The sequence below is a fragment of the Dreissena polymorpha genome, chromosome 9 (assembly GCF_020536995.1).
Source record: "Dreissena polymorpha isolate Duluth1 chromosome 9, UMN_Dpol_1.0, whole genome shotgun sequence".
Lineage (NCBI taxonomy): Eukaryota > Metazoa > Mollusca > Bivalvia > Myida > Dreissenidae > Dreissena > Dreissena polymorpha.
In genome coordinates, this window is record NC_068363.1 from 8,194,441 (window position 1) to 8,220,619 (window position 26,179).

Genomic DNA, 26,179 nt, shown 5'->3' on the forward strand with positions numbered 1-26,179 from the left:
CCAAGATATCATTGAGACCAATCTTCTGAGCAAATTTCATGAAGATTGGACAATAAATGTGGCCTCTAGAGTGTTAACAAGGTATAGCCATATAAGGAAAAATGCCCCGCCCCTGGTGGCCATGTTTTTAAAGCAACCAAAACCATTTTCGAACTCATCCAAGATATCATGAGGACAAATCTTCTGACCAAGTTTCATGATGATAGGAAAATAAATGTGACCTCTAGAGTGTTAACAAGGTTTTACTACAGCCATATAAGGAAAATAGCCCCACCCCCTGGCGGCCATGTTTTTCAACCAACAGGCATCATTTTCGAACTCATCCAAGATATTATTGGGATGATTCTTCTGACCAAGTTTCATTAAGATTGGACAATAAATGTGGCCTCTAGAGTGTTAACAAAATTTAACTATAGCCATTTAAGGAAAAATGCCCCGCCTCTTGGCAGCCATGTTTTTCAAGCAAAGGTTACCATTTTTTAACTCATCAAAGATATCAGTAGGACTAATCTTCTGAGCAAGTTTCATGAACATGAAAAAAAATGAGGCCTCTAGAGTGTTAACAAGGTTTTACTATGGCCATATAAGGAAAAATGCCCCGCCCCCTGGCGGCCATGTTTTTCCACTAACTGGCATCATTTTCGAACTCGTCCAAGACATTATTGGGATGAATCTTCTGACCAAGTTTCATGAAGATCAGACAATAAATGTGGCCTCTAGAGTGTTAACAAGATTTTACTATAGCCATATATAGCCGTATAAGGAAAAATGACCCGCCCCTTGGCAGCAATGTTTTTCAAGCAAGCCTAACCATTTTCGAACTCATCCAAGATATCATTGAAACCAATCTTCTGACCAAATTTCATATTGATTGGACAATAAATGTGGCCTCTAGAGAGTGAACAACGCAAATGTTGACATTGCACAACAGACAACACACAACGGACAATGGACGACGGACAAAAGGCGATCACAAAAGCTCACAATGAGCACCTTGTGCTCAGGTGAGATAAAAATAAACCAAGGTACCTCTTTAGCAATGCGGTCCCTGGCAGCGTTCGAGTCCCTGACACCCGGTAGATCCACAAGAGCAGCACCACTGCTGCAGACATCACAGTGTGGGAGTCTCAGTCTCACGTGCTTCACTATTGGCCAGTACTGACCCCCTGACCCCGGTTCTTGCGTCTCTATGTACGTCTCCACTTGACGACGAAAGTTCTCTGCCTGAAAATTGCATAAGTTGCATGTACATTTTGCAACTGATAATTTATCAGTGATAAACATAAACTCCTGAATTACACATGCACCGTATTCATGGATGATGTTGATCATCCAGGTCAAGAAATGTACACTTTTTTTAACTGAGTCACAAGGTTGCCTGTAGCCAAATACATAACAAGATATGGTGGATCACCTTAAATGACTAACCTTTGACACAAATAAGAGTTAGAATTATAATCTGGGCAATACATATGTATAAAACTAAACAAAGGTCCATAACTCCAAAAGTAACTTAGGTCTACCATCGTCTGTCTAGATTACAACAGGTCATCATCTTATGACCGCTAACAAGGCAAGATCATCACACGCACAAGAAAATCCACCATGTGCCTTCAACAAATTGCCCCTTTGGAGGAGCCGACTAAAACTGCTTAACAAATCCTGCAAGGATGCAGTGACAGCCAGCGCCTAAGCAGAATTTTAAAGCCTGCACCAGCAGCTGTACAGAGAGGTGGAAGCTCTACTAAAGATCATCTGTTTCATCCTTTTATCTGGACTCAGAGTGTAACGGCCATTGAGATGAACATTTATATACAAGTCAGTACAATAATTGAACAGACAGAAAACATGGACTTACATTATGTGACTTGAGAACTCTCACTTTGCCCAGCCAGTGTGTCACCGTGGTGATTCTGGTGAGGACTGGGAGGGGTTCTACCCGGCCGTAGACAGCCCGCACCTTACAGTACGAGGAGTAGGCATCAGAGGCGGGGTCAGGTACTCCCTTCTTGATGGTCCCGTCCAGGGCTGTCAGGTCCTTTAGAAGCACCTCCAGCTCATTAAACCACTCCTGGGAAGGGACACAATGGTTATACAAACCTTGTTATGGAAAAACTAGGCCGAATGCATGTGCATTAAACGGTTCCCAGATCACCCTGTGCAATAAGCACAGGCTAATAAAGGACCAATATTTCAAACTTCTCAGAATTTTCATAACTACCCTGATTAGCCTGTGAACAGGGCTTCTGGGAGGGCACTCAACGCACATGCATTAAGCCCAGTTTTTCCAGAACATGTCATTTACAACTGACCCCAATGACAGGGCTCCATCCCAAATTAAGTCAGTACATTATTAATTAAACACTTAACTTGCAAAATAAGCTATGACATCTGAATTTCCTATAAATCAATATGTTATTGTACAATTAAAGATTTCACAGCAAGTGATACCAATTTTGCTGGAACTTTTGAACAATAAGCCTCGATAATTGAGCACTTTTTTCCATTACGGTAATACTTTCAATCTATCTGATTTCCAGTTAAATGACAGACAGTTAAAAAGGGAATCAATCAAGAGATGTGTTAGTCAGAAACGTAAAGGCCCCCTTCTGCGCCGCTTTGGAGCCATATATTTGACCTTTGAACTTGAAGGATGACCTTGACCTTTCATCACTCAAAATGTGCAGCTCCATGAGATACCCATGCATGCCAAACATCAAGTTGCTATCTGAAGTGACATAGAAGTTATGAGCATTTTTCCAAACCTAAATGCGAAACCTAAATGCAAAGTGTGACGGAAAGACAGACAGACAGACGGACAGTCTGATCACTATATGCCCTCCTTCGGGGGCATAAAATCAACCTATATCATTCTTTTGTAAAACAGCTTCAAACCAAAACAAGCTCAGAGCTCTGAAAACTGTGACTACCTGTTTCTGTAGAAACTCGATATCGGCCTCAAAACAGCTGCTGGTGGTGTTCTGTACGACCTCCACCACCACAGCTGTACAGGCCCTCATACCAGACGTGGGTAGCACACTGCGATGGTCTAGTAGAGCGTTCATCAGACTGGACTTCCCCGCCCCCGTGTCACCTACCACTGCTATAACTGTCTTGGGGAATATGATCTTCTTCTCTATGTCGGTCAGCTCTTTCCTGTTAACATGTCAAGTATTATTATTGTTTTAAGTCTGTTTTGGGGCAAGAATTCGGCCTCATTGGCACTGTCAAAAAGTATATATTTTACTCTATCGAAGGTTTCCATCCCTCCTAAAACAAGAGGGCCATGATGGCCCTGAATCGCTCACCTGACTAACCTTGCTTCATGAACTTAAATTCTATGAGACCCATATACAATTCCAAGCCAAATTTCAGTAATTAATACATTCTGACAAAATTTCATTAAGACGTGATGAAAACTGTGACCTCTTTCATCTAAAAAAGGTTATACTAGAATTGGCCCAGTGACCTAATTTTTGACCCCAGATGACCCATATACGATCCAAAATCAGATATTATCAAGATAAACATTCTGATCATATATCATTAAGATCATATGAAAACTATGACCTCTATTGTCTTTACAAAGTTTTACTATGATTTGACCTAGTGACCTAATTTTTGACCCCAGATGACCCTAATACAATCCCAACCCAGATTTCATCAAGATTAATATTCTGGCCAAATTTCATAAAGATTTGATGTAAACTGTGACCTCTATTGTCTACAAAAGATTTTTTTAATTTGACCTAGTTTTTGACCCTAGATGACCCAAATTCAATCCCAACCCAGATTTTAACAAGACAAACATTCTGACCATATTTCATTATTGTCGGATGAAAATTGTGACCTCTATAGTCTACACAAGGTTTTTCTATTAATTGACCTAGTGACCTGGTTGTTGACCTGACCCCAGATGACCCAAATACAATCCAAACAGGGCTCCCCTGGCTCAAAAATATCTGTAGCCAACATTTTAGCCAAATGTAATTTTGTGAAGCCAAATTTTAGAAACTGTAGCCAAAGTTTTAGCAAAGCATTCGGAACCACCTGTTGTAAGTCTAGGCTAATGGGTGTTAAAGAAGAACCCACAAAAGAAGCTTTAATATGTTTATTACTATAATCATCATGTTTGCATAACAAAAATAAACAGTTTACAACAAACCAAAAAGTACATAGTGTGAAATATTTCTTTGAAATTCTTTGTTCCCCCATTTAGTACCATCTAAATTTGCGAAAAAGTGGACATGTTTTTTTTTGAGAATTTGAAAGAATTTATAAACAGAATTCAGAATCTCTTGGTATTTCACCAAATATGGAATGGTATCGGCTGCCCTGGCACAACTCAATGCCAACTGATGTGCTATGCAGTGTGTTGCCAACACACCTGGTACTGCACCCTTCAGACGGGTGACTACCCCAGAATTTCGCCCAACCATTACAGAAGCCCCGTCAATGCTCACCCCACATAAATTTTGAATGTCAATTCTTTTCTACCAAGCAAATTAACTACATTCTCATGTATGCTCTCTGCATTTGCTAATTGAAGTTCTGCCACACCCAATCAAAGTACTGAAAGTACTGGTGTGACGATGCTTTTGAAGAGGATTGATATAAAAGCATCTATTTTAGTTTATCTACATCACCACAATTGTGTATGTGGGTACGAAAATTTTGGGTAGTTAAAAAATGGGTAAGAAAATTTTGGGTACAAAAATTATGCCAAAAAAAAATTAAGTACGTTAAAGGATTTGGTTACGAAAAAAAATTGGGTAGGAAAAAAATTGGGTGCGAAAAAAAAATTTGGTTACAAGCAAAAATTTGGGTACGAAGAAAAAATGGGCACGAGAAAAATGGGTACGAAAAATGTAGGGTACGAAAAAAAATTGGGGGTACGGGGAAGTAGTACCCGTGGGGAACTTGATCCTTTCAGCGAAACTGGGAGGCAGGTTATATTCTCGATCAAATATTACAAGAAATATCTTTAAAAAGGTATTCAACGTGTATTTTCTGTACCACTTATCTTAAAAAACTGTCTGTTACAGTAAAATGTTTGTGGGTTATAACATTACGATTCAGCATATAAATTCAAAACTTGACATGCTCTTTAATTACACCATGCTCTTTAATTTCACATGTATATCATACCAAAATTTTATATTTCGTTGTTTCCTTTCCTAAGTTAATGATGCTATGTGTACGGACTTGATTTCACAATCTCATGTGCATGAACATATACTTTTTCTCTTTTGATTATTGTTCTTTTTCTCTTATTCAATAAGCTTAGGCATGTTTGTTCGTTAAGTATGGCAATAATTTCATGATGATTCCCGATCGAAAGTGGGTATGAGCACATAGTCGTAAGAGCACTTGAATACGTGAGTTCGCCCATGAACACATGGTAAGGTTAACTAAATCTCCGCGATATGACCTAATATGTGTTTAAAACAGCAAACAATATCCAACAAACCAATGAATTGTCAAACATAGTATGTGCACTGATGTGGCTCTGTAATTTATGTTTGAAAAGTTTATTAAATATGCAAAATGAGAAAGCACGCAGAAGAGCGAGTATCACAGATATGATACGGCTATTATGCTGTTTATATACCATAGTCGCTACAACGTTTACAAATGGCAGGTTCGAAATAATTCGTTTTCTTTACACTCATGATCGCGTTGAGAGTTAATTATACACGTTTTAATTCGCAATTTATTTACTGAATCACGACAAATGTCAAATACAATACAAAAAATGCATAGTTGTTTCATTGATCTATAAACATATAATGGATTTAATATAACTGATTTAAAATTAACGTTTTCAAACTATTATTAAATCTTTTCCCAGAATATGCTGTCCTATTTATATCTGAGCTTCCTAAACCTTTATCAATGATAATCAGCAAGGTATGCCGATTAGAAAAATCGAGCTATCTCAATCGGACTGGCTCGGTTACATAGGTTGCCATTGTGAAGAATTTTTTCATGATATGATAACTTAGACGTTGCTTCGCAGCATCGTCAAAAAGTAAGTATGTGGCAAAGCCATTCCAAACTCATCAGTTTCCAAAAGTCTAACATAGGTTACTTAATTTTGCTTCACTGAAATGTCTGTGCTCTCATCGATCGTGATACTGTACTTGCATGATGTCTGTATCTTCTGGAGAAGATCACTCCTCAGAACGTCTGCCATACAGTTTTGAAATTCTGACACACTGGAGCTGTGTTCACATGACGTGTGGCTGCCAACTCGAAGGTCGGGAACCAGCAATGATGCGAGAGTATGATGTGCAGCAAAGTACACATTAGTCATATCCGACACTACAGCTGCTTCACTTTTGGATATTGCTGCAGCCTGCGCATTTGTCATGTTTTACGACTAGAAGCTTGTGAGGCCTCTTTGTGATCTGAAATAAACAAAATCAAATATGCTTAATTTTAAATCAAAAAGCTCATTTTGAAAAGTGTCAATATTATTATGAACATAACAAAATATTTTTGTTATTTTTAATATATTATTCATATATTAATGTATATGCATTTTAATATTGATTGTCATTCTTTTTTATTACCTTTTGATTTTTCGTGTTTTGAAATGTTGTCTTTTTCAAAAATACTACACCCAGATGTGAATGAATTTGATGTTTGAAACTGTATGCATATTTTGCAATACATCGTTTTTAATTTTGCATTATAATCTAACCACTTGAATTCCGAAAGCCAAACATCTTTGAATGATCTATTATCAGATTTGATTTTTTTGAGATCGGGTCATTAGATTCGTCAGAGTCCAAAGAACGCTTATTGCCTTATTATATGGTCGCCATAATAACAGTCACAATTTCTGACACTTTATACCCGAAAATGTCAAGGGTTTTATACCAGTTCATCTATCATCATTCACGATTGTAACACATTTAGCAGACAATACCAAACTTCCAGATTGATGTCAGACATTCAGTCTGACAGATTGACAAATTCTGTCAGACCGGACGAGTGTTTGTCAGACCAAACAAAAAGAGAGAAAACACAAAATGAAATGACGGTTACACATAGTATTTATTTATATCATAATGACATAAATCAAGTATGTACTATCTAGTAATATCATATAACAAGTATGTTACTATATATTACTTGATATTATCAGATATCGGAATAGAGATTGGAATTCAAATAATTTATTATCTTCTTCTCATTGTCTCCTTCCTCCTGAAAATCTGAACAGTAATCACTCTTGTCATCTGTACAGTATTGATAATTGATTTGTTGAGTTTCTGTGTCAAAGTCTACAACATTATCAGGTTCAGCAGTCTCCTGCTCATCTGAGGTACCTTCAATTAATAGATGATCAATCACTTGAGTCTCGACAAATTTGTTTTGCCAATATTCTCAATATAATAGTATCAGTACCAGGTCATACTTTGGTTAGAAACCTCAGCATATCAGGTAAATCTCACAATACAAAATATAAAGACAATAAAATTAGTTGTGAAATAATCTTTTGGAAACAAGACAACAATATTTTGAAAACGAAATCACCTGAAAACAATTATACGGCAACGTTATTTTCGCTTCGTAATGCTGTTTACGTTGAAGAGATTTTACCTCTAACATATGTGAGCGCCATGCTGAATGGTCCCGGCTCTCGCATTTTGCAAATTGACATGCACATATGAGCGTGGAGCTAGTACATAAACGAAAACATAAAAACGACATTGGTACTAACGTATTTAGTTCTACATGTTTTAATGGCAAATATTGGAATCCAACGGAGCATCAGACAATGATTATTAAAGATATTTACTATATTTTTTAGAGTCGGACATTTTGGTCCGACAGAATTGCAAAATCGATCGGACCTTGTCATAATCTGTCAGATATGTCCGTCGGTCCGACTAAGTTTGGTATTGTCTGATTTAGCCTTTAATCATTACAACATTACGAACTTCTCGAAATTAAAATCAATTATCAACTTCTTAACTTACGTTCATTGTGTGACTAAGTTGATAATTCACTAACAACATTTACTCAAATTGATTTAAATCGGCAGCAATCTTTAATCTTTAATCAGATGTAATTGTTTATTTAAGCCGCTACAATGTACGATTACACCATTGTTTTGTTTTCACACCAGTAATATTCCTTTGTCTCGATGACCGGTTCTGACCGGTGTTAATGCCGACTGCGTATCAATTTTTCAGGTCAATGACACGGCGATGTATTGATGCACAGTCTACAGCTGAAAGAGTTTAATGTCTGGGACGGCATTTGTCAGGAAAAAAATCAATACCGATAATCCGCATTGTTCAATAATTAAGCACTTATCCTTTATGGATTTTCATGAAATAAAAACCATAATAAAGAACATTTTATTCTCTTTAATCTGATATATAAATTATTATTATACACTTAGTGAAAAACAATTAATTATGCTGTTAAAGGTTTTTCTATTATTTGACCTAGTGACCTAGTTTTTTACCCCAGATGACCCATATACAATCCCAACCCAGATTTCTTCAAGATAAACATTCTGACCAAATTTCATAAACACGCCGGGTATGCGAATACTTCGTTGACGGATGGCACTTCATTAACAGAGAACAACAAAAGCCACGCGCGAGAGGTGAGTTCTTCAGCTTTTTTGTATTTATGTTCTGTTTATTTGGTTTTTAGACACAGAACATTGTTTGGGTGATTAATGGTATAGCACTTCGTATTGCGAAGAAAGAAATTCGCCGAAAAACGGTGAATTATTAAAAAAAAGATAAAATTCCATCGATAATCAGCATGAATTGAATGATCAGTACATATTTTAAGAAAATAAACATACTTGGAAATAAATCAAGAACGTGCTTACTATTCGAAATAAAAGATCAATATATCCAGTAATGTTACAACATGTTACATTTTAGTTAACTAATGTATTTGAGAAAATTCTAATGTTTTAAGAGTCGCATGCACATTTTTCATCTGCACTTCGTTTACCGATCATCTAAAAAACAATGGCACTTCGTTTCCTGACATCTAGACACTTTTTTCCAGATATAACACACTCGTTTTTTTGTGAATCAAAAATGCAGAATTCGCTGTGGAATACTGTTAAAGTAAGCAGGCAATACATAACAATGTATGTACTTAGTACGCAAATAAAAAACGAATTACCGAAGCATGTTCTTATCCCTTTGAAATATGATTATGATTTGGTATAAATGTGAAAGATAAATGTTAAACAAATTGGATATGTCTAATGAGTAAAATCTATATGACCATATATTTTAAATTACGTTCTAAACGGTTGATCTAAAGCATTTATCTTTATGTCCAAATGAAGGTACTAAGGCTATTTTCTTATATATTAGATAGCATGTCATGAATAATCACTGTGCTTAAACTGCCTCTCAGAGATTAATATAAGCAGCGATGCAGGTCCGAAATTCTATTGGAACTTTTTGGCTCAAAACGAAAATAAACTAAAATAGCAATAAAAGAACGGGCGGGGTCGATTTAATCACACGACAGTGGTGTAAAAAGTTATGCATATCCGTCTTTGTTTTTAATATAAACACAACACATGCTGCATATGAAGTTGCATATAAGTGACACAATTATTTATTACAGGTTGAGTGAATCGGAGCTTATGAATGCCGCCGACGGTTCGTTGTTGGACATTAGTTTAGAAGAAGAATTGTGTACAAGCGAACGGTTCTCGTGTGGAATTTGTGAGGCCAGTTATGCTAGGAAAGCCTACTTGAAGCGTCATTTGAAGACACATGACTTAGTTTTGACCCCGCTTGGCCCATGTTTGAACTTTGCCTATACATCATCAAGATACAACTTCTGACCAAGTTTGGTGAATATCTGATGAATACTACTTGAATTAGAGAGCGGACACCATGCTGAATGTTAAAAAACGCACCAAGTGACCCCGTGACCTAGTTTTTTGGCCCGGCATGGCCCATGTTCAAACTTGGCATAGACATCAACTTAATACAACTTCTGACCAAATTTGGCAAATATTGGATTAACACTACTTGAATTAGAGAGCGGACACCATGCTGAATGTTTAAAACGCACTAAGTGACCCCGTGACCTAGTTTTTGACCCGTCATGACCAATATTCAAACTTGATATAGACATCATCTAGATACCACTTCTGACCAAGTTTGGTGAAGATCGGATGAAAACCGAGAGAGCGGACACTTACTACGGACCGACCGACCGACAGACAGACAAGTTCTATCCTATATAGCACCCTAAACTTCGTTTGTGGGGGTATACTAAGTACTGACTCCATAATACGACATTTACACATTTTATGTACGCATTCCTTTTTTCCAGAATCAGTTGTTTTTACGATTTAATTTTACCCGTGTTTCTTTAAACTCAACCAATACAGTGATTTAGGGTCAGGTGAATCGCACTTCGAGCAAACGTTAGCGTTGAGTAAAGGGAAGTGCTCCCTATAAGCAGGGCTCAAAATTAAGGAAGTTTTACCATTCTCTTTTTAATTTTGTTGCTACGCATAAGTATCGTCTTGATGATGCGATTCAAATAAGCACAACCGACATAGGATTTTATGAAGAACAAATGTGTATTTGCCTCATAAAGACCCCTTCACCACCGTTATCTAGAGCCCTACTATAAGTAAAAATTAAACACGATTGTGTTGATCCGCATTATCCGTTGTATTTTCATTTCTCTGAATCTCAAGTTACCAATAAAAAACAAGTTCATTATGCACACATTTATTTAATAATAAACATAGTATAAATTAATAGTAATGTGATTTTTGAAAAATATATTTTAAAAATGTTTCGTATGAATAGCCATAATATAAATAAATGCATTTAAGGTAGAAGATAAAACTCAGTTATTAGAGTGCCCGCTTTGTTAAAAGTCTCCGTAATCTGAAGTGCCCTTTATCGGTAAACAAAGTGCCTGCAACTTTATGTATACCACCCATTACAACATGCACTATCTTTGTTTATATTTCATTGAATACTATCAAAATTTCAGTATTTGAAGCACATTGATTACTCTACATGCTGGAATAGCAAACAATTTCTTGCAATAATTCTAAGTAGTTTTATTTTGTTAAAATGCTTACTGTTCATCCAGTTTATGCTGTTTTCCGATCGAATTTTCTATTTTTGGGGCAAAACTGTACCATTCTTCCGTGAAATTGTGTATTCCCAATACAATAGGATACACCATTTATCAACTCGACCATGTGTCTTGTCTTAAAAACTAATCTTTAGGATATAACTTTAAATAAAACAGAGGAACTTACCTCGCGTGGCGTTTGTTGTTCTCTGTTAGTGAAGTGCCATCCGTCAACGAAGTATTCGCATACCCGGCGTGATAAAGAATGGATGAAAAATGTGACCTCTACTGTCAACACAAACAAATTGTTCACGCACGCACGCACATACAGACGCCGGACATTACACGGTCACATAAGCTCACCATGTTACTTCGTGACAGACGAGTTAAAAATGGAATATCAAGTAATTTCTTTATGCAGCTTTATGGGTTGAGCCTTATTAAATAAAATATTCAAAACGCTTATTTTCAATTTTTCAAAACAACACATATTCCCCAATTTAAGTTGAAACACTGCAAATTTTCCCCTTCCAAAGGGCCCCAGCACCATTGCCAAAATGGTGAAAACAACATAAGTTCTATAATTAGTAGTATGATAACTAACTTCACTATTTCACTAGCTAAGGTTATAATTTGAACAAGAGATGTGTTTGTCAGAAACACAATGCCCCCTAATGCGCCGTGTTTTTTTTTACCTTTGGCCTTAAAGGATGACCTTGACCTTTCACCACTCATGCAGCTCCATGAGATACACATGCATGCCAAATATCAAGTTGCTATGTTCAATATTTCAAAAGTTATTGCAAAACTTTAATGTAAGGTTAAAGTTTTGGTGAGAGAATGACGGATTGAAGGAATGACAGACAGACAGACAGGCCAAAAATAATATACCCCCGATCATTCGATCCGGGGGGCATAAAAATCTTTTCCTTGGGGCCGTTTCATAAACAATATTACTACAATTTTAGCTTACAAGAGAATTTTGTAATCTTAATAAGTAGACGAACTTGCTCGCCATGCTCGTCAAGTATATACGGCGCTTGAGATGCCAATGTAATTAATTAAGTATTGAACATTTATCTAGGTTGGCGCTAAGGAAAAAAAAATTAGTAGCCAAATGTAGGGGGGTGCGTTTTGGGGCTATTTCCTGAGCAAAATTAAGACTTTTTTTCTGAAATTAGCCCTTACTTTGCTTCAAGTTTTTTTCTTTCCTGGTTAGCCACTTGCTGACATTTTGCAACCGATTTTTTTGCATACACAGACACTGGTGGCGTCGTGAAAATGATACATTAACACCGTTAAACAGTTTTCGGTATATGTGGTATTTAGGTTAGAAACCACTAAAATAGCCCGCCTGTCTCAGTAATAATTATACAACATTTTATGAAATCCAAACATTACTTTTTTTTTCTTTTTTTATTCTGAAGAAATGCGTGAGAAATTACTAAGTCAGCGTGAGACCATCATTGCATGCCAAAAAAACATGAGACTCACAGCGAAACCATGAGAGTCACGGCGAAACCATGAGACTTGACAGGTATTATTTCATAACTTACTTGGGCTAGCATCCGATGTCGCTAATTGGGGATATGTAAGGTTGCATCTAGAAAAACGTAGATAGGGGTTCTGGCCCCCCTAACTTTCAGGAAAAGGGGGGCTTGATCCCCTCTTACATTTAAAAGAGGGAGACTCAAAGCAAAGATTAATTAAACCCACACAAATCTCTTTTAAGAACCAACATTGTATAAACTAGGAATATGTTCAACATTTGTTCATGTTGAAACTATCCTTAACTTGTCAGTTCATAAAAATTGAAAAAATAAATTCAAAAATATAGTCAACTGTAGAACTTTGAAACTGTTTTAAACTGTTTATATACATTGGGTAGATAAAACGTTTCCTATTCTACATTCGCATCTGCACTATTTGAGACAACCTCTGATCGCGAACCTAACATATGGTCAATTCATGAGATTACATTATTCTGTCCGATTTCTTTTCTAAAGAATTGTGTTAATTTCTGTTGCTTCGACTTTCCTTTTTCGTTCCAAGCCTCCATTTATCCCGGAATCTGCAACTCATTTTCTAAATCGGTTTTTCAAGTTGCATAGCAACGGTAAAAGGAAGTTACTTTTATCTACTTTTTTAGCCAATTAAAATCGCTGTTTCTTGGGAAATAAGTTTATAGCCGCTATGTCAATAATGCCATAACTCCACCCATCTTATTAAATGACAATTCCCTACTGGTCGATTCGATAACGTTGAATCGTTACATCTATATGTCTAAACACGGCACGCTTCAGTGATTCAGTTATCACGTAAATCGCAGAGTAACCCAAATGTTCGAAAAAGTCTGGTTGCAGTATTAAGCGTGACAAATTAAGACATAAGCCATGTGGATTATTGACCTAGGTGGTCGTCATTATCCCCTGGGGCCTTTCCGGTAAGGGTGTTATCTGCGTTATCTTATCGATGTTTCTGGCAATTTATACTGCCTGAAAACAGGCAGTTAGATTGTGCATTTCAAAACATAGGGTCTATTATTTTTCAATCGCCAATTTCATGAAAACCTTTTTTTCAATCGCCAGCTAGGAATTGTAATCGCCAATGGCAATTTTGGCGATCGATAACGCTAACGTAGATTAATAATCATATAATATGGACTTATGCAATTATGTATCTTCGAAAAATGTATCGTATCGTAAATGTGTACTACGATGTTTACTGAAACGGTCCCCAGGCCTCCAGACAAATATATAAAGACCTTTATACACACTTAAAAAGGAGTATAATTGGAAGCTTTAAAGTTTTTTATCATATTTATTATTCAGTCTAAAAAAGGTTACATGCACAGATGACGCAACGATGTTTTAAAGGGGCCTTTTTAGGTTTTGTTAAATTGAAAAAATGTTTAAAAAAAATTCAGATTCGAAAATTTTCTTTGTAGTTATGATATTTGTGAGGAAACAGTCACAGTGAACATTTACCATGCTCTAATATATCAATTATATGCAATTTTTGACGATTTAAAAACCTGAAAATGATAAAGCTTTACGCGAAACGATTGAATAATTTAGAGTTCTGTTGTTGTAGTTATATTTTGTAATACTACAAGGATTGCTTGTATAAAGTATAAAATACATCATTCAGTGTATGAGTACGGATGGCCGAGCCGTCTTAGCTATAGACTTTTACTCCAGGACTCCAGGGGTCAGTGGTTCGAGCCTATATAGTTGAGCGTTACTTTTTTTCTTTCTTTAATTGTATTCTTGTTTTTACTGCAGCTTTTTAGATCCAATGTTTACATTTATCAATATAAAGCATTTAATGACAAACTTCAGTACAATCTGTGAAAAGGTCCCTTTAAGAAATAAATAACTACAGGATCAACAGTACATGCTGGGTACCACAATTGGAAAAGAAAAATCAAGAAAATGATTTGTTAAACACATAGGACCGGCCTGTGCATATGCTAATAACTGGAATAATGGGAACTTTTGCTATGATAAATGTACATGTAGCTTAACTAGAGCTTTGACACAGACGTGATGAATACCCCCACATGCCGCATTGACAAAGAATATTTTGCATGTTGTCTTCACAAAAAACAGCGGACACCATGCTCAATGTTCAAAATGCACTAAGTGACCCCGTGACCTAGTTTTTGATCCGGCATGGCCCATGTTCCAATTTGACCAACACATCATCTAGATACAACTTCTGGCCAGGTTTGGTGAAGATCGGATGAAAACTACTTGAATTAAGAGAGCGGACATCGTGCTCAATGTTTAAAACACACTAAATGACCCGGTGACCTAGTTTTTAACCTGGCATGACCCATATTTGACGTTGACCTATACATCATCTAGATACAACATCTGACCAAGTTTGGTGAAGATCGGATGAAAACTACTTGAATTAGAGAGCGGACAACATGCTGAATGTTTAAAACGCACTAAGTGACCCCGTGACCTAGTTTTTGACCAGGCAAGGCTCATGTTGACCCAGCAAGGCCCATGTTCGAGCTTAGCCTAGACATCATCTAGATACAACTTCTGACCAAGTTTGGTATAGATCGGATGAAAACTACTTGAATTAGAGAGCAGACAACATGCTGAATGTTTAAAACGCACTAAGTGACCCCGTGACCTAGTTTTTGACCCGGCAAGGCCCATGTTTGAACTTGGCCTAGACATCATCTACATGTAGATACAACTTCTGACTAAGTTTGGTGAAGATCGGATGAAAACAACTTGAATGAGAGAGCGGACAACATGCTGAATGTTTAAAACGCACTTAGTGACCCCGTGACCAAGTTTTTGAAGCCGCAAGGCCCATGTTCGAACTTGGCCTAGACATCATCTAGATACAACTTCTGACCAAGTTTGGTGAGGATCCGATGAAAACTGCTAAGATTAGAAAGCAGACACTCAATACGGATCGACAGACAGACAGACCGACCGACCGACTAGTTCACTCCTATATACTACCCTGAACTTCGTTATGTGGGGGTATAATAACTCACACATAGAGAAAATACACAGAAACAAATTGATGATTTGCAGTAACTCTTATTTTTATAGTACAATTGCACATAACTCTATCAGTGGCCGTACAACTATCAGTACCTCCAAGCCTGTACACGAGGATTGGTGGAGAGGGCAGGAGTCTTCATGAACATGTCCTTGATGGCCTCCAGCAGTGAACGACAGCTGTGTAGAGGCAAACAACTCATGTGGCCATACACACCAGTATATATGTTTGATATATATGAGCCCCACTTTGGGAAAACAACGAGGCTTAATGCAAGTGCGTAAAGTGTCATCCCAGATTAGCCTGTGCTATCCGTACAATACTCTAGGGACGAAACTTCGCATACACTGGATTTCCACTAGGAAGTCTTTCTTTAAACAAAACAAGAGGGCCTGAAAGGCCCAAAGTCGCTCACCTGAGATAAAAAGATATTATTGGGACAAATCTTCTGACCAAGTTTCATGAAGATCGGAAAATAAATGTGGCCTCTAGAGTGTTAACAAGGTTTTACTCTCTAGAGTGTTAACAAGGTTTTACTAAAGCCATATAAGGAAAAATGCCCCGCCACCTGGCAGCCATGTTTTTCAACCAACCAGCATCATTTTTTAACTCATCCAAGATATTATCTGGATGAATCTTCTGGCCAAGTTTCATGAAGATGGGATAGTAAATGTGGCCTCTTGAGTGTTAACAAGATTTTCCTATAGACATATAAGGAAAAATGCCCCGCCCCTTCGAAGCCATGTTTTTCAAGCAAACATAATTATTTTCGAACTCATCCAAAAAATCATTGAGACCAATCTTCTGACCAAATTTCATGAACAAGGGCTGTTTGTAAAACATGCATGCCCCCCTATATGGGCTATAAGTTGTAGTAGCCATTGTGTGAATACGTTTTTGGTGGTGGTGGTGGTGGTGGTGGTGGTGGTGGTGGTGGTGGTGGTGGTGGTGGTGGTGGTGGTGGTAGTAGTAGTAGTAGTAGAAGTAGTAGAAGAAGTAGAAGTAGTAGTAGTAGTAGTAGTAGTAGTAGTGGTAGTAGTAGTAGTAGTAGTAGTAGCAGTAGCAGTAGCAGCAGCAGTAGCAGCATTACAATACCAATACTTAAGAATGATCAAATGGGAAAATGTAACCTAGCACTGGCAGTAAATATGGTGCTCATTTACAGGTCAGATTTGGAATCTCTGCTGTAAAATGAGATTTTGAATGAATTAAAGGGAGGCAAATCTGTAATAAAAAGAACATGCATAAACCGTAGTTGTTTCCCTTGTTTGAACCATGCTAAATCCTTATAATGCCTATTTCCAGTAACTGTGACCTTCACCTGTGACCTTGACCTTTGACCTAGTGACCTCAAAATCAATAGGGGTCATCTGCGAGTCATGATCAATGTACCTATGAAGTTTCATGATCCTAGCCCCAAGCGTTCTTGAGTTATCATCCGGAAACCACCTGGTGGACGGACCGACCGACCTACCGACTGACCGACCGACATGAGCAAAGCAATATACCCCCTCTTCTTCGAAGGGGGGCATAAACAATAAATGCGGCCTCTAGAGTGTTAACAAGGTAATACTTAAGCCATATATGGCCATATAAGGAAAAATGACCCGCCCCTGGTGGCCTTGTTTTTAAAGCAACCAAAACCAGTTTTGAAACTCATCCAAGATATCATTGGGACAAATCTTCTGACCAAGTTTCATGATGATCGAAAATAAATGTGACCTCTAGAGTGTTAACAAGGTTTTACGATAGCCATATAAGGACAAATGCCCCACCCCCATGGCGGCCATGTTTTTTAACCAACCGGCATCAGTTTTGAACTCGTCCAAGAAATTATTGGAATTAATCATCTGACTAAGTTTCATGAAAATCGGACTATAAATGTGGCCTCTAGAGTGTTAACAAGATTTTACTATAGCCATATATAGCCATATAAGGAAAAATGCCCAGCCCCTTGACAGCCATGTTTGTCAAGCAAACGTAACCATTATTGAACTCATCCAAAATATCAATAAGACAAATCTTCTGACTATATTTCATGAAGATTGGACAATAAATGTGGCCTCTTGAGTGTTAACAAGGTTTTACGATAGCCATATAAGGAACAAGAAATATCTTTAAAAAAGATATACGGCGTTGATTGTGGTTGGAGTTTATGGAAGGTAAAGATTTAAATGAATGAGATCAAGGATAGCTAATATCTTTTTCTGTGCAGTTTTTAGCTGCATCAAACGCAGTACGGGATGTTACGCGGAGTTTTCGCGGCTTATTTTACATTATTACATATTGCTGGTCATAAACCTATAGATATAAAACAGAAAACCAAAGTCAACCGGCCTCACGCGAAGTCTCCGTACATATTTTAAATATGTATACGCGCGTTCTTCGAACAAACCTGTTTGAGTGGTTTATCGGGCATTGCTACGTGTATTTGATTCGATTATTAACAGTATCGAGAATCATCGCGCTCATACTTAATACATTAGTCAATATGCTGCAATAATACATTAGTAAATATGATGGAATAATTCTTGTTAATTAATTAAAAATAATATGTATCATGGTATTGTTAAAAACACATTAAGAATCTATTATTGACATGCCATAAAAAATATCGCTGGATATCTTCATTTCACATCTTTCTAGTGGTAAAGAAAATTCCAGTTCACCTAATTCATGCTATAGCGTCTTTATTATATAACTATTATGTTACTGACCGCGAACTCCGAACAGCACATAAGGTCTGACCTGTATATAAACTCTGACATTCAAACACACTAACCGCGAACTGACCCCTTATACCTCGCGGGTTGAAATGCAATACATTAAAGTGAGGCATCGCTTCCACTGCTATTTATACTTTTTCATATAACATGTTGACAGGAATATGGAAGTCTGTACTAAATATGAGAACATGGCCTTTAAGTATACAACGTTCTCGCGCTGAAAATCCTCTGAAAATAAAAGGTGCACGCACAAACTGTATTGATGTCGAGATTGAGTGTAAAACTGTTCTATCTATTAACCCTTTTTATTAGAGATAAAACTGTTTCATGCTGAACACGCAGTAAAACAGTGTTACAAAGACGCGGACATGTTTCCAATGTTCTAGTGGTATTATCAAATCAGCCAATGCAGTCAATGAAGTGTATTCATCTGTACTTGGCCGCGGGAAGTTTTATTTGAATTCTATTGGACGCTAACAAAGGTCAGGATAAGGTGAAAAGCTGGCGTATACAGCTAACGCCGAAAAATGCCCTGCCCCTAGTGGCCATGTTTTTCAACCAATGGGCATCATTTTTGAACTCGTCTAAGATATTATTGGGATGAATTTTCTGACCAAGTTTAATGAAGATTGGACAATAAATGTGGCCTCTAGAGTGTTAACAAGATTTTACTATAGCCATATAAGGAAAAATGACCCGTGAAATTTCATGAAGATCGGACAATAAATGTGGCCTCTAGGGTGTTAACATAATTTTACTATAGCCATATATAAGGAAAAATGCCCTGCCCCTTGGCAGCCATGTTTTTCAAGCAAACGTAACTATTTTCTAACTCATCGAAGATATCATTGAGACCAATCTTCTGACCAAATGTCATGAAGATTGGACAATAAATGTGGCCTCTAGAGAGTTAACAAGGCAAATGTAGACGGCGCAGGACGCGCGAGGGACAAAAAGCGATCACAAAAGCTCACCATCATCAGGTGAGCTAAAATACCATAACAACGTATAGTGTTATCTCTAATAAGCCTGTGCTGACTGTAAAGGCTAATCTAGGGCGGCACTAACAGCACATGCAATAAGGGTCAGTTTCCTAGTGCAAAGCTCATGTATATACTATTCTAGTAAACAGAAACACACTAAGAATAACGAGGAAAACGACTTTAAACAAAAGAAATAGCAATCATCGTGACTGATGGCATTGAATTCTTTTGTCAATGTTATACAATTCTTAAATGCCTCTATCCATGCTTCCTTTACATGTGTTCCGTAATTGGACATTAACAATTAGTGCAATTTTAATGGAATGTGATTTAAATGTGGTTTCAAGAATCTGACCACTTAAGAATACAAGAGACATAATTTAAAATTACAATGAAAATATTTCTGTGAATTGAAAGTGATTAAAAACGAAATCACGAAATTCTAAGATTTAAAAATACAATTAACAGATTCTGAATACATGTACATGTTTATCACAAGATATGTTTGTCAACAGTAAGTTATGTAAATCGAGGCTATAATAATATAAATCAGGTTTTTTTTATCTTATTTTGGGAAAAGAGCCTGGACTTTTTTGAGGGGAAAAATAATCGCCCGAAATGCTGGATTTTGGAGAAAAAAATCACGCGAAACGCCTGATTTTGGGGAAAATAAGAAAAGTCTTAACTTATCAATTTAACATACTTTGCTGTTTTTAAAACAAATTAAAGGCAACAGATAATTTAATTATGCAATATGTTATATTTTCTACACTGGATCAGGTTAACTAATGTATTAAAAGTTAAAAAAAAAAAAAAAAAAAAAAATTTTTAGGGAAAAAAAATGAAGTCTGGGGGAAAATTTACCTACTGAGGGGAAAAAAAATCCAAGGGCAAAGGGCCGTTTTTCGGCGGGTCCCAAAGAAGGAAAAAAAAAAGCCCTGTAAATAAACAAAAAATACAGACCTGGATACAGGGATATCAATGGAAGACAGCATTTCATGGGCCTTTGTCCGTGCCAGCTCTGTGCAGTTGTAGATATCCATCTCAGAACTGGTTCCTTGCACAGGTCCTTCACTTGACTCATTCACAGTTTCACTGTTATCAACCTTCTCCTCCTTGATCTGTCGTTTTGCTCTCAACTTTTCCAAGAGATCTTTGGCTTTGGAGCGTTTCTTTCCTGACATGCAAGTGTCATTTGCTTTAGCCTCTAAGCTGTGGGAAACCTTGAAAACTTGTGACATGGTAAGATCTCTGAAGTCTGCCGATTCTGAACTCTCTATCAACTGTGTCACTGAGATGCCAGGGGAATCTGTGTCATCTTTCAAAACTGAAGGCCCCAAGCTTTGCTTATGCAATGATTCTGGGCATTTGAAAACATCACAGACGTTCTCTGTGGACAGTTTTAGTGGTGTGGTATATGCATATGGATCATCTTCAAACTGACATTTTCTTTTGACACCTTTATTCTTCTTGACTAACATTGAATTGGAAGTATTTAAGGGCAGTATTGCTGCTTGTTCATATGAACAGGATCCTAAGTCCATCTTTTGGTTATCACTGTCTTTGAGTGCCAATGATACAGTATCTGAACTATGACCACCATCTATTGTAATTTTATCAGCAGCTGATTCATGATTTTCATCTTCATCAAAGTGCTCAAAATCAATATCTGCTCCAAAATCGCCATCATCAGAAAACTGGCAACTAAGGACACTTCTTGCATCATCTTCTGCTTGGATCACTGAAATGCTTTCAGAGTCTGACCTACTGGTTCCCTTCTCGGCTATGATTGAAGACTGTGGTTGCCTGCTCTTCGACTGGCTGGTTCCAATATGGTTTATTACTGGTGACATAACAGTGCCCTCCCATTGATCCTTGCTTTTTGAAGGTGTTCTACTTTTAGCATTCATCCAACTGGTAGAAAAACACTCAGTGTCACTGTTGGTATCAGTCTCATCAACACTTGCATCAACTCTATCCAAATCTTCATTTGCTTTTTGTTCATCAGTATTCAGATTATTTTGTTTAACGTTTTCAGATTTTATTATATTGACACTTTCCTGCATTTCATCTCTACCAAGATTTACAATTTCCGCGACATCATGTGAATATCCTATTTTTTTATCATCATATAATGGTTCATTATCTTCATTCGTTAAAGTCATTTTACCTGCATCCATTAAACAACATCTTTCTGTAACTATGTCTTCTATGTTCTTAAATGAACCATTATTCCTACAATCAGCAGTCTTCTTATCAACACAAATTGCACTACTTGCTGCATCTGATTTTACATCAGCTATGACCACATTTTCTTTATCATTAACTCCACTCTTCTCAGACCCAATATCTCCACTTTCCAAAATAACTTTTGAAATGTCTAGTTCAATGTTGTTAGTACATTTTGAATCAGACACTTTCACTGTGTCATTCATATTATTATGTCTTGCCTTGTCCTCACCTATTTGAGCTTCTTTTTCTCCCATTATGAAGTCTTTATCTTTATTTTTCAAATTAGATTGGTTCAAGTTGTTATAAATATTGTCAAGTTTTGCTACAGTCTCCAAACCTTTGGTCTTATTTTCTAACATTTCTGAATCATTACCAAGGCAATCAACATGGTCATTATTCATTTCTATTGCAACTGCAAGGTCATTTTGAACCAACCTCTCCATAGTGCTTTCTGTTTCAGAATGAAGTTTTTCATAATTTCTAATTGTACAGGATTCACTCTCATCAAGAGTTTCGTCGTCCTTCTGTTTTGTCAAATCAAATGTTTTACTAGACTTCATCTTCAATACTTGTTTCATTTGCAATTTCAGTTTTGCAAACGCTGATTTAACTATTCCAGTGGTTTGTTTCTTCTCTGCAACCCTTTCAGCATTAATAGTACACACTGTTGCATGTTCATCATTCCCATCTCCTGTACACCTTCTTTTTCTTGTCACTTCATTTCCATAGCTCTCATCTATTTCAGAAGACATGTTCCTTTTTCTGCCTTGCAAAACAGCATTGGTTTCATCAACAACATTATTGCTTTTAACAACTGTATATTCATATATTGCCTTCTCACAATCTTCATCAGCCTTATTCTGCTTACATTTATCATTTTCTTCCATTTTTTCCACACAGATATCCTCATCATTGGTGGATACAATAATTTCATTAACCATACTTCCTATTTCGTCACAACATATTGACTTGTCATTGTTTATAAGAGAAGACATTCCACTTTCTCCTAAACTGGCAGTTTCGTATAATGAACTAATTTCAGTATCATTCAATGAATTTCCCATTCCAGCTCGGTGAATCACGTTTGCATCTGGTATTTCACCAAAGCAGCTTTTGCTGAGTTTTTTTACAACAATGTTTCCCTCATCTGATTCACTTTCAATAGCACTGTTATAATCTTCACCTGATGTAGATATTACAGGCCCTTCTTTGGAAGTTGTGTAATTCTCGGCCGTATCAGTATCAGTCTCTGTGTATGCCAAATCTGATTCAAGGCCATCATCATTTTCGTAAAAATTATCTTCAGAACTGTCATTTTCATTGCTGACTTCTGACCCAAAACATGAATTTATTTCATTGTTACTCTCATATTTAGCAGAATACTGATCATAGTCAGACTCAACTCCTTCCCCTTTACTATAAGATGAACAAGATTGGTGATCTATTTCATTATCCACATCATCACACTCAACATTATCTCCTTCAACTTTCTCCGGCGCATCGGTATAATCTTCGTCATTAATGTCTGAATCTTCATATGCTACAGAATCTGATAAAATATACGAAACTTTCGTTCTGGCTTCTGACCGAACATGTTCAACACATTCTTCTTCAGCACCTATTTCAACAGGGGCTTCATCATAATCATATGAAGCACCATAATTGTCCTCTGTCTTTTTTTCACAGTCAGAACTTTCAGCATCAATGCAGTGATTATCACAATTTTCGGAATCCATTCCTTCCCCAATTAAACTTGTTCTCTCTTTTACATCTACTCTGCCTCCACTTTGTAAATCACAATCAGTTGTCACTCCAGAATTATCGGCTTCACTTACTACAAAATCATTATCTGATGAAACTTCTGTATTTTCTGTTGCACAATTATTATCCACTTTAGTGCTGTCAACATCAATGTCAAGTTTTGCATCAACATCCATATCAACTTCTTCTTTGGTGTATTCTTTTCCATCACTCTCTGAATTTAATGTAGTAAGTACAGCATTCACTCCACCATTAGCACCATTCACAGCCACTCTAATGAAGGCATTATTTTGAACAGCAACATCATCCTCAATGCCTTTAGTACAACTTTTACTCTTTGAAATGTATTCAGCGTTCATACTGACTCCCTTGTGTTCATCATTTTCTGAAACATTTTCAGCAATGTTGTCTGTATTCTGTAAAACTTCCTCTGCAACTGTGTCCTCATTTTCAGCAACATTGTCTGAACATTTTACAATAATTCCTGTAATATTGTTAACATATGTTGAGGTACCATAAACACATGTTGCACCCTGCTGTTCACTTTCTACATCTAATTGACAAATGTGTACAAGAGAAGCTGTACTTCCTTTGCCAAGGTAAGAATTTTCTTTTTCAATGCATTTATTTTCTGCAGCCAAATCTCTATTCTCTAGCTCACACAACTTTCCTGCAACAATCTTATTTTCAATAATGTTTGTTTTGGCACTATAATTTATAGTAACATCACCACATACATCTTCAGTATTATCATCACTTCCAACTGAATCTTTAAGGTCTTCAGAAATGTTAATTTCTGTTTCACTCACTGTTTTTTGTTTCACAACAGATACCTCTTCATTATAATCATTCAGTTGGACCTCAAATGCCATGCAGGTCTGCATTTCTGCATCTTTTACTGGTGATTTTGAACGCATTACACAATTTTGTGAGGTCTGAATACATGCATCTTTAGTTGGTGACTTCTGCTGGACTGCATTCTTCAAACCACATTCAATCTCACATATTGATGACAAGTCCTTAATGATGTTTTTAAAAGTGCCTTCAATATCTGCAGCGATATTCTCTTCAGATTGGACTTCATTACCTCTCACATTTGGCCGCTGGATACCTTCAGTTTCAATGTGCTCCATGTCTACTTCCAGAATTTCTTCAATGTCTTTCCCAGATTCGTTGCTAGACTGATTCCAGTTAACGTCAGTAGTCTCTTTTGCAACAGCTGAGTCTTTTATGTTTTTTTCTGGTGTTTTGCTTTCAATATCATTATGGCTTGTGTGTGCTTTCTGGTCTGGCACACTTTGGTTTGCCGATTTCTTTTCTTTATCCATTAATGCCTTTTTGAGATATGAAAACAACCCAAGATTACTTTTCTGTTAAGTAAATGTTTTTTAATTAAAGCATTACTGTCCATAAAATAGCTAATGTTTAAGACTAAAAATGCATCTAAAGGCAAATCTTGAAATAAAGTCTTTAGCCTTCAAGAATTCATATCAATTAAGCTCTAAGAACATAAAAAAAATTCTTGCCTTAAATTATTTTATGATTATTCATCTCTAACAATATAAGCAATTGACATGCAGGTTTATAATCATAGTTCAACAAGTCACAGATCTGATTGCACATACCACATCATCGTGTTTAAATGTCTCTGTCTGGAATCTTGGACCTTTACAATGTGAAGTGACCGATCTGCTGCCAGCCTCTACCACTACCTCTGGTTTCTTGAACTCAGCCTGGCAAACAGCATAACCACATTGACAAAAGTTTGGCCCAGCAAGCTGTATCTTAGATGAGCTTAATGCCACAGGAATCGTGTTCCCTTAATACTTGTGAATTATTGTCAAATATCTAATTGTAACACTGTCCTTCTGGCTCAATATATTCAAACCCATGCAATATGGATCTTGACACTTAATAACGGCCGGTACATAAAGAGACAGAACACTTGACTTGCTAGAAGTCATTGGTAGGTGTGTAATTTTAATGAAATAATGGAATACACATACGCTTATAGTTCACAACAATCAATTCTATTGGAAAACATTTTTGCAATCACTTGCCAAGAAATTCAAAAGGCTTATTCTTTTAAAAGATAATTTGAACAGTTTCATAGACTGGAGCATGATCAAGATGACTTCACATTATCACATATTTTTTCAAATCTTTTTAACATTTTATGTTAAAAAAGTTTTTAACTTTCAGTAATTATGTTAAGAAGATTGCAATATCATATTGTTCTGTTAAAAGTTTGTTAGTTTTCTAAGTTATGTTCTTAAGTTTGTTACTTTTAGAATGTTGTTGTTATTAAGTTTATATTCAATTTAATATTGAACATGGTGTTGACAGACAGACAGATGTACAAAAGAGAGAATGATCAAAAGACAAATGAAAAACAGGCAATGTCTATCAGGTACTGGCTTAAATGAGTATAACCTGTACATTACAGGGGAGTGTTTAAAGAACCACCTCAGTCAAGGAAAATGCCCAACCCTTTAAAAAGTTTTATATAAACTCTTTGTTTATAAATAGATCCAGCAAAGTTTACAACTATTTGTAAAATAAGTTTGACAGGGAGGAATTCAGCTGAAAATAGGAAAAATCACACCCCTGACTTTAATAGTAATAAAATTATTAGATTTAAAGGATTGTTTCATGTTATGATAACTAGATATTTGGCCTCTGGTGAAAAAAAACCTTAAGTGCATAATCGGGTAAATCCTCATGTATATTTCAGTTTATACTTATACTAACTTTCATACTTCAAATATCAAATTGTGTGAATATATGTACAGACGGAGATCAGATGGAGACCAAACCTAAGGTCCCCTCCAGTTT

At 36.6% G+C, this 26,179-nt stretch overlaps 1 protein-coding gene across 1 annotated transcript in view; it reads right to left on the bottom strand.

Annotated features, from left to right (window-relative positions):
* LOC127843616 (uncharacterized) overlaps window positions 1–26,179 on the bottom strand; it is a 122,312-nt gene that overhangs the window by 65,798 nt on the left and 30,335 nt on the right. The window contains exons 6-11 of the mRNA XM_052373304.1: window positions 24,970–25,077; window positions 20,315–24,678; window positions 15,738–15,821; window positions 2,931–3,156; window positions 1,859–2,071; window positions 1,030–1,224 (exon numbers count right to left, since the gene is read on the bottom strand). Of these exons, the coding sequence (XP_052229264.1) occupies window positions 1,030–1,224; window positions 1,859–2,071; window positions 2,931–3,156; window positions 15,738–15,821; window positions 20,315–24,678; window positions 24,970–25,077 (5,190 nt within the window). The remainder of the gene's footprint in view (window positions 1–1,029; window positions 1,225–1,858; window positions 2,072–2,930; window positions 3,157–15,737; window positions 15,822–20,314; window positions 24,679–24,969; window positions 25,078–26,179) is intronic.